Raw genomic sequence first — 10,305 nt, 5'->3', positions numbered from 1 at the left:
GGGGTTGTGGGGAATTGTTGTGTGCACTGCGTTTGTTTGAGCCTGCCACACTCTTGCGGTTGTGAGTATTGTTTGTTGTTTTGGTTTTTCTCAAGTGGATACCTTACATGTTTTTATCAGTAATAAACATGAGTGTCCACAATCCCGCTGCGCCTTGGTCCTTCTATCTCCCATACGACATATTCGCCGAAGAGTATGACATTTTCTGTGACAAAATGTCTGAATAGAAATTACAGTTAGTGCAGAATGGTGCTTTTTTTTGTATGGGGGGGGGGGGCTGAAGGGTGGGTTCACCCAGGGAGCCAAACCAGCTAGAACGGACACTGCTGTCAGGGATATTTCTTCTTTGACAATCAATCTACTTACCAAGGCAACGGTGCTGTTTTGGAGACATCTCCAAGAGTTTAGGGGAGGATACGCCCTAGATTTCTCCAACTGTGGAAAAAAAGCTCAGCTATTCCTATGCTGGAAATGGAAAATAGTTATCATTGTCGTTTGATAGATTTATTCCAATGAATTCCTGTCACTCAGAATGTAATTCTGTATACTTGTTCCCATGCCCTTATATTGAATTATACATTAACCATATCAATGTAACGTCATGTTCATACACGAGCAAATGATAAGGAGGACTGTGCGCTCGGATGCTGAAGGGGAAGCAGGAGTCCGTGCTCGAGTCCCTTGAGTTGATGTCCTCTGGACACGCCGCCACCGTATAAGATCATTGTCCAGCCAACACATGAACGAACTACCATCAATAAATGAATTATTTTTGAGTTTTTTGTTTCGTTTTTAAAGCGTTTGAGGTTCTTCATGTAATGAAAAGCTCTATATAAAATACATACATTATTAATGACCATTGTAATATGCGAAGTATATAAACATAGAGCATATGGGGAGTTTAACAAAGCCTGCCCAAATCCCTGACCTCTATCCTGTGCAGTTTCAAGCGCATGAAGCACAATAAGACACGTTGACAGATCAAGTGCATCATTTATCTTCAGTAACCGAAACTCAAACTTGTCCACAGGTCACAAGGCAGGGGAGGATGGAATCTATTCAGTGATATGGTCAGTTAACTCATAGCTTTCTCCACTTCAGTCAAAATTACAAAATTACATGAACTCCATTTTCTCCTTAATTAATGATTAATTATAATACTGTATTATTAGGTTATCACTTGTAAGTTATTGAGGAGTAGCTCTGGGCAACTCTGCGCATGGTGTTACGGGCGTCACAAGTTACCACAGCCACAAAGTCATACACCATATCTTCTTAAAATGTGATTTATATCATTAGCCTAACCATAACCAATATGCTAACCTTATTCCTAACCCTACCCAAAAAGCACATTTTTGTTTTAAGGATTTATTTACGATACGGTTGTGTATTGACTTTGTGGGTGTGGTAACTACTGGAAACCCCGTTTTAGGTGAACAGGGTTTCCATGGTTGCTGGAAAGTGAAAATATCTTCAAGCGACAGTTGAAGTCGTCCATGGACTGGTTGGTACTGATTAGACAGCCAGCTTGATAGTGCCAACAACATCAGAGAGAACTTGTTAGATCGAGAGACCGACTTGTCTTCACATAAAATCAACTTTAAAAAGGACAGCCAATAATGTTTTATTCAAATTCATGGACTAAGTGCTTGATATGCCTTATCTTTATAGCAAGTGGAAATGGTGAGTAAGTTTCTAGCCATGGTAACGTTACTCTACAGTAACCGTTTGCTAGCTAACGTTTATAAAAGTTTTAACTTAATGTTTTGGTTACAAATAGACACTTTGTTAACTTGAGCTGGCCAACGTAACTCTCATTGTGTGTGGAGTTGACATATTCTACTATATCATATCCTCACAGCCGAGTGTCCCAAACCTCAAGTAGAGGGAAATGTTGTTCTAACGAATGAAGCGCTATTAATGAACGATTTTCCGGAGGGGAAGGAAGCCACTTTTCAGTGTGCCAATGGCTACTTGAAAGAGCAAGGATCTGAAAGAATCACCTGCACGAGTGGAAAGTGGAGCACGCTCGAATTAACCTGCAAAAGTATGCGGCAAAATACAAGCACTTTTCTCAGTTTTTCTGTCAAGTGCGATTTTTATTGTGTGTTTACGGTTGTTTGATTTATTTACTGTTGTTTGATTGTTTGTTGCTGGCGTTAACTTATGATTATTCATTTCAGAGAAGGACTGTGGTGCCCCCAGGGAGAAACCACATTTGAAATATGAGTTTAGTGAGGAAGGCACGCTTTTTGGTGCATCAGCAAGAGCAATCTGTGATAAAGGGTGAGTATGCTTCATCATGTATCTAATGTATCATCAGAGTATGTTAGAATTATTTTGCCAAAAGATTCAATGCCAGACAACCACCCCACCACCTCCAATAATGTATATATGAATTAGATGGCTGATAAGGGGTGCTGTGTTGAAGCCACCGTGCCTCCATCTTGGCACTCCCCCACTGCTGTAAAACATATTTTGGAATAGAGGTCGACCGATTAATCGGAATGGCCGATTAATTAGGGCCGATTTCAAGTTTTCATAACAAATCTGTAATCGGTATTTTTGGCCACCAATTTTTTTTTTTTACACCTTTATTTAACTAGGCAAGTCAGATTAAGAACACATTCTTATTTTCAATGACGGCCTAGGATCGGGGGTTAACTGCCTTGTTCAGGGGGGATTCGTTTTTGCAACCTTCCGGTTACTAGTCCAACGCTCTAACCACCTGCCTTACATTGCACTCCACGAGGAGCCTGCATGGCAGGCTGACTGCCTGTAACGCGAGGGCAGCAAGAAGCCAAGGTAAGTTGCTAGCTAGCATTAAACTTATCTTATAAAAAACTATCAATCTTAACATAATCACTAGTTAACTACACATGGTTGATGATATTACTAGTTTATCTAACGTGTCCTGCGTTGCATATAATCGATGCGGAGCCTGTTCATTTCTCATCGAATCACAGCCTACTTCGACAAACGTGTGATGATTTAACAAGCGCATTTGCGAAAAAAAGCACTGTCGTTGCACCAATGTACCTAACCATAAACATCAATCTTTAAAATCAAAACAGAAGTATATGTTTTTAAACCTGCATATTTAGTTAATATTGCCTGCTAACATGAAATTGTGTCACATCTCTAGCGTTCATTGCACGCAGAGTCAGGGTATATGCAACAGTTTGGGCCGCCTGGCTCGTTGCGAACTAATGACAGAATTTTACGTAATTATGACATAAAATTGAAGGTTGTGCCATGTAACAGGAATATTTAGACTTAGGGATGCCACCCGTTAGATAAAATATGGAACGGTTCCGTATTTCACTGAAAGAAAAAACATTTTGTTTTCAAGATGATAGTTTCCGGATTCGACCATATTAATGACCTAAGGCTCGTATTTCTGTGTTTTTATTATATTATAATTAAGTCTATGATTTGATAGAGCAGTCTGACTAAGCGGTGGTAGGCACCAGCAGGCTCGTAAGCATTCATTCAAACAGCACTTTCGTGCGTTTTGCCAGCAGCTCTTGCTGTTTATGACTTCAAGCCTATCAACTCCCAAGATTAGGCTGGTGTAACCGATGTGAAATGGCTAGCTAGTTAGCGGGGAGCACGCTAATAGTGTTTCAAACGTCACTCGCTCTGAGGCTTGGAGTAGTTGTTCCCCTTGCTCTGCATGGGTAACGCTGCTTCGAGGGTGGCTGTTGTCGATGTGTTCCTGGTTCGAGCCCAGGTAGGAGCGAGGAGAGGGACGGAAGCTATACTGTTACACTGGCAATACTAAAGTGCCTATAAGAACATCCAATAGTCAAAGGTATATGAAATACAAATCGGATAGAGAGAAATAGTCCTATAATTCCTATAATAACTACAACCTAAAACTTCTTACCTGGGAATATTGAAGACTCATGTTAAAAGGAACCACCAGCTTTCATATGTTCCCATGTTCTGAGCAAGGCACTTAAATGTTAGCTTTCTTACATGGCACATATTGCACTTTTACTTTCTTCTCCAACACTTTGTTTTTGCATTATTTAAACCAAATTGAACATGTTTCATTATTTATTTGAGGCTAAATTGATTTTATTGATGTATTATACTAAATTAAAATAAGTGTTCATTCAGTATTGTTGTAATTGTCATTATTACAAATAAATAAATTTTAAAAAATCTGCCGATTAATCTGTATAGGCTTTTATTGATCCTCCAATAATCGGTATCGGCGTTGAAATATCATAATCGGTCGACCTCTATTTTGGAAGGTATAGAAATTAATTTATTAAGATGAACTGAAACATATTAGTACGTTAAGGCAATTTTGATAACCAAATGTGATAAAGAAGCATGTTCCTACCCTTAAAACTGCAGAACAACTGTTTTAAAATCACAATTGGCCTCATGGTGAAATCCCTGAGCAGTTTTCTTCCTCTACAGTGACTGAGTTAGGAAGGGTGCCTGTATTTTTGTTGTGACTGTGTGTATTGATACACAATCCAAAGTTTTACTAATCTACCAATAGGAGCCCTTCTTTGTGGTCTTTGTTGTTAAATCTGTGCTTGAAATTCACTGCTCGACTGAGGGACCTTATATATAATTGTATGTGTGGGGTAGTCATTTAAAAATAATGTAAACACTGCTATTGCACACAGAGTGAGTCCATGCAACTTATTATGTGACTTGTTAAGCACATTTTTAGTCCTGAACTTATTTAGGCTTGCCATAACATAAGGGTTGAATGCTTATTGTCTCAAGACATTTCAGCATTTAATTCATTTACAAACATTTATAAAAACATAATTCCAACTTGACATTATGGGGTATTATGTGTAGATCAGTGACACAAAATCTCAATTTAATCAATTTTAAATTCAGGCTGTAGCACAACAAAAATTGGAAAAGGTCAAGGTGTGTGAATACTTTCTGAAGGCACTGTACTGTAGAATTGCATTCATTCCTATGGAGGACTGCTCCTACTGGGGAGTGCAAATATGGCCGACCGTAGGCTTCAAAACCTCTCAGTAGCCAATAGATGGCATAAGCAATTCAGGGTTTATATACATCATTGACCACCTCTCACATGCTCTCTCCCCCTCTTCTAGTTATCAGCTTACGGGCCCAAGTTACAGGCAGTGTTATGCCACAGGTTGGAGTGGAAGACCAAGATGTGATGGTAATTCTCCCATATTTGCCATTGACACACTTGGACATCTATGCATGACTCCCTGTCAAAGAATGACTCCCTGTCAAAGCATGACTCCTTGTCAAAATAAAGGTTAAATAAAATGAAAATAAGGCATTGAACTTGTTTGAAGAAAGACCACAAATATAATGCACCCATGTATGTCTTCCTCAGTGGTAACTTGTGATAAACCTCCTGAGATAATGAATGGCACGATCACAGAGAAGCCTGGCGAAGAGTTCCCAGAGTATGGTGGTGTAATACACTACTCCTGTAATGAAGGTTACACCCTCATTGGAAACAAATCAATTGAGTGCAATGAAGATGGTGAATACAACTCATTACCTCCTGAATGTAAAGGTATGGATTCCATTTATGTTTGATCAATTATCTGCCAACTGTTATGGGTTATATGCTTTACAGAGGATACATTATAAACAGTTCAAGTAAATCAATTTGTTGTAGATCCGCCTTCACCCTACATCTAGACACTGCAGGCATGCATCAGACTATGATAAGGAATATTGTCATTGATCTTCCTTCTGTAAATCCCTGTCAGTGTCATATGTAACAGTGGTGTACACTTGAAGGTGCAATACTGAATAACCATTGTACATTTCTATTTCATAGATGTCAATGACATTCCTTTGAAACCAACAGCAACTATTTCAATAACAACAACATCATCATCGACTGTTCCACCCACAATACGAGGTAGAGGAAATCCAAGTAAATCTATCCCAGTGTAATCAAGGGCTTGATTATTAGTTTAATTTGGTATTTGCAGTTTCAGGGAGTAACAGTGGTGTACACTTATTAAAAATGAAAGCACTGCATGAAGGTGCAATACTGAATAACCATTGTACATTTCTATTTCATAGATGTCAATGACATTCCTTTGAAACCAACAGCAACTATTTCAATAACAACATCATCGACTGTTCCACCCACAATACGAGGTAGAGGAAATCCAAGTAAATCTATCCCAGTGTAATAAAGGGCTTGATTATTAGTTTAATTTGGTATTTGCAATTTCAGGGAGTAACAGTGTTGTACACTTATTAAAAATGAAAGCACTGCATGAAGGTGCAATACTGAATAACCATTGCACATTTCTATTTCATAGATGTCAATGACATTCCTTTGAAACTAACAGCAGCTTTTTCAATAACAACAACAACATCATCATCGACTGTTCCACCCACAATACGAGGTAGAGGACATTTAATCAAATCTATCCCAGTGTAATCAAGGGCTTGATAATGAATTAAATTTGGTATTTGCCGTTTCAGGGAGTAACAGTGGTGTACACTTATTAAAAATGAAAGCACTGCATGAAGGTGCAATACTGAATAACCATTGTACATTTCTATTTCATAGATGTCAATGACATTCCTTTGAAACCAACAGCAACTATTTCAATAACAACATCATCGACTGTTCCACCCACAATACGAGGTAGAGGAAATCCAAGTAAATCTATCCCAGTGTAATCAAGGGCTTGATTATTAGTTTAATTTGGTATTTGCAGTTTCAGGGAGGAATAACTGTGTTGGGGAACATGACACCAAATCAGCTACTGGTGAGTTAAGTTGATTCAAGTGATTATTATTAGATTATTATTTTTGTAGTATATTTTGCTAGCTCATACTTCACAAAATAATACTGAATCTCTCTTTCAGAGAATGCAGCAGTTGTGGGAATTGTGATCAGCACTGTCATAGGTAAGAATTCCATCATTTGAAACAATCACAAGTGAGAGGGGGGATATTTGTTTCTAATACACTTTTTGATGAAGAAGCTGTTGAGTTCAAAGATATGTTCTAACTAAACTGGGTACTTTGTTTTATACTGTACTGGGGAAACATTCCCTTCTGTAGCCCATCAGGAATTTCCTCCACATTACTTGATTTGTTACACTAGTAAGCCTAGTTAACTGCCTACTTTCAAATGTTTATCAGATTTGTGTTACACTTTCTCTTGACCATTTGAAGATCATACAGTGGACTAATGATTGATTCTTTATCTTTTGCAGTTGCACTTATTGTGCTGTTCATACTGTATCATTCTTATAAGAGGAAAGGGTGAGAACCTACATTTAATAATTAATCTTTCTAAAAAATAGTCCATGATTAAGCACGATTTCACCTACAACTAAATCACAGATATTATTTTCCTCTTACTAACTATACTGTATGTACATTAACCAAAGCTTCTGGCAACTGACTTACACCGTCATTAAATCAACAAATTACTTGGATAAACTAGCCATACGGTTGGCTAATTAATTGACCTAAACAATATTTGTTAACAAAACTTTATTTACATAACCCATCAACTAACATTCAGTCTGGCCATGGGAATTTATACTGTATTTATGTATTCCCTACAGTATCCGGGATTTGCATGATCAAACTTTTTGCTGGAAACTTCTCCAACTTGCTCCTGTACATGCTATGGTTGCTTTTCCCTGTTTTGGCCAATCTGCTAAAGCTTTACATTTTTCCTGCTGTGTGTTGAAAAATCAAGGAAGTAAGGAAATCCTTTGCTAAGGCACTCTTGGACAGACTTATTAGCTTTGAAAAAGATAATAGAGTATGTTGTTCTAAAGGTAGGTGGGCTAGTAGGCTAGACCTACCATACACAGTGCTGAGCTGACCAGCTTTCTAACTGCCTACCACACTGGAACACAAACTACCCAACTAAACACTGCTAAAATACTGAGATTGGCATGCAGAATATATTTCTTTACTGCACTATTATATGTAAACATGGTAATCCTGACAAAATGTCATTGTTTGAAAATGATACATAGCTCGTACCAGATGGGAGAAGACCCAAGTCGAACAAAGGAATTATTACAATTTCAAAATAACTAAAGTTGAATGCCTACCCAAGGTACCTACAGTTCATACATATCATTATATTAAAACCATTATTCAAAAATATGTTCACCGTCTTTTAACCAAAGTCTCACTCATATGACTATACGGTTTGTGTTTGTCTTTGAGCTTGAGTAATCTAAATAGTGACACTATTGTTAAAACTGCTCTGCTGAGTCAATGCTTTGTCTAAAATGTCTCATTCCTTTCCAGGGCTCGGACTGCACCTATCTGCTAGTCTGCATCTGTAGTCTTGAAAATAAGTGCCAGCAGGTTGTTCCTCTGATCATTCCCTGGTTGGACAAAGCCATTTCATTTACAGTGCCCTTATGTATGTGGCATTACTGAATGGAAGTTATAATTGCACTTTTTATTAAGTTTTATTTGAAAGTCAGTTCAGCAGAAATGTTTTAACCCAATGTTCGGAAACCAGTATTAAAATCTTGCTCTGTTGTGTGGGCAGAAGCCCCTGTAATAAGATTAGTGCACTAAACAAAATGTATGATTGAGGAAATCCCCAGGTTGATAGTTACTGACAATTTCTAAATGTGTGCTTACTGATTGTGGCTCACTGGAAAATAACAGTAAGGGACAGTTTCCTGGACCCAGGTTAAGCCTACAGCGCTGTATTCCTTTTCAAGTAGGCTTAATCTGGGTCCAGGAAACCAGCTCTTCATGTTCATTTCCTGCAGCCCCAAATGTCACAAAATAATGTCAATCTTATTTACTTAGAGGTTTTGTACTTTGATTTTATAGTGTGTATTGTGTGATTTAAGAGATCAAATAATTTTTTATGATAACTGCCTTTTCTCCTTCTTTGAGACACATTTGTGTAAATATGAAAGTATGTACATTGTCTAATAATCATGGTTGGATAGGTTAATTTGTAAATGTAATCTGCTATAGTTACTATACTATATCCCAGAAATGTTCCATATGCACAAAAAGCTTATTTCTCTCAAATGCTGTGCATAAATTAGTTTACATCTAGGGTTGCCAACTTTTTCACTACCAAATAAGGGACAAAAGGTCGCGGGTATACAGTGTATATTCATATTCAATTGGAAAGGCAAAACATTTCTATATTCCATTTAGCCTATAGCTTTACTAAAACTGTATCATTATGTAAACTTATGTGAATAAACCTCAAAATAAATGATCAAAGAAATCACAATTTGGACCTTTACAGCAAAAAAATAAACTTTTCAAATGCAAAAGAGGAAAAGAGGGGCATGAGTCACTCACCAAGTCTACATATTTTTTGCTGCTCTTGACTGATTCATGCAATCCTGCCTCCTCTTGCATAGCCAGAGAGAAGTCATTACATGACAAGTCACAGTTCCCAGATATTTGAAGTTCATTTTTGATCAGCTCTGTGCTACATTGGTTTCTTGAGTCTGACCATTTAAATGGTCATCAGACAGAAAATCCTCTCTACAAAGACATTTGAGTCTGGCACATGGAGGACAAATGAGACAATCCTGAACATGTTGATCAAGTTGGCTTTCCTTAGGTTTTGGAAAACTGCCACCTACTTCTCACTGGTGGATTTTGTGGTATCCTGTCTGGCTTTCTGTATTTCCTCCTGGCTAGTACAAAACTCTTCATAGAGTTGGTCCATACTGACTGTCTCTGTCATTTTGAGGGCAACCACCACCTGCTCCAGGTCAGTGGAGGAGAGCTCCTCATAGAGGCACATCAGTTTCACCATTACATGTTCTGGTTAGAAATCAAACCACTTGTCAATGTATGTAATGACAGTGTCATAGAATTTCAAAGTCCTGTTGCTGCTTGGACCTTTGTGCTGACAATTGTTTGTCCATCAGCTGCTTGGTCTACTCAGAAAGAAAACTGTCCTGTTTCAGCTGAAGCATCTTACATTTTGAACTTTTGGACTTCCTCGTAAACATCTGTGATGCAGAGCGTTGTTTCCTCCAGCTTTTTTACAAGTTGGTCAAAAACACACCCACTTTGTAGAAAAAGCACAGCAGCTTCCGTTTTTTCTTCATACTCAAAAATACCATTCAGTGCCACAGGACAGGTCTCCCTTAGGGACCTGAAGTATGATGTAAGAACTGGCCAGCTTTGCTTGAGACGATCGACAGCTGGACAAAGAGAGCCATCGTGTGCAAACATGTTGCAGAATTTCACGCCACTCAGTGTCAACAAAAGCAAAAGAAAATGCACGCAGTTCCTCTCTTCGGGAAGCGGATACTGATAAGTGGCTGTAGATCTGTAAAACAA

The 10,305-nt window shown here is 38.2% G+C and overlaps 1 protein-coding gene across 2 annotated transcripts; it reads left to right on the top strand.

Moving 5' to 3' along the window:
• The first annotated feature begins 999 nt into the window (after positions 1-999).
• Positions 1,000-9,258, top strand: LOC115150742 (complement decay-accelerating factor-like). Of its 2 annotated transcripts, none has more exons than XM_029694342.1 (14): positions 1,000-1,070; positions 1,862-2,047; positions 2,184-2,286; positions 5,100-5,170; positions 5,354-5,539; positions 5,810-5,893; positions 6,061-6,138; positions 6,306-6,392; positions 6,560-6,637; positions 6,711-6,761; positions 6,862-6,903; positions 7,215-7,263; positions 7,995-8,077; positions 8,275-9,258. In XM_029694342.1, the coding sequence occupies exons 2-13, from the start codon at positions 1,921-1,923 to the stop codon at positions 8,056-8,058; spliced, it is 1,020 nt and encodes a 339-aa protein (XP_029550202.1). In that variant the 5' UTR covers positions 1,000-1,070; positions 1,862-1,920; the 3' UTR covers positions 8,059-8,077; positions 8,275-9,258. The 2 variants fall into 2 exon arrangements, with proteins under 2 accessions (XP_029550202.1, XP_029550201.1); XM_029694341.1 differs by lacking the exon at positions 1,000-1,070 and adding an exon at positions 1,391-1,683.
• The last annotated feature ends 1,047 nt before the right edge of the window (positions 9,259-10,305 follow it).

This window comes from Salmo trutta, chromosome 16, assembly GCF_901001165.1.
Source record: "Salmo trutta chromosome 16, fSalTru1.1, whole genome shotgun sequence".
Classification (NCBI taxonomy): Eukaryota; Metazoa; Chordata; class Actinopteri; order Salmoniformes; family Salmonidae; genus Salmo; species Salmo trutta.
This window is presented reverse-complemented; position numbering and strand designations above follow the sequence as displayed.

Coding starts and splice junctions, on each gene's coding strand:
- LOC115150742 (XM_029694341.1), top strand. CDS start 1,620: ATGTTTTATTCAAATTCATGGACTAAGTGCTTGATATGCCTTATCTTT. Junction 5,894..6,060: donor TGTTCCACCCACAATACGAG/GTAGAGGAAATC, acceptor TCTATTTCATAG/ATGTCAATGACATTCCTTTG. Junction 7,264..7,994: donor CATTCTTATAAGAGGAAAGG/GTGAGAACCTAC, acceptor AATGATACATAG/CTCGTACCAGATGGGAGAAG.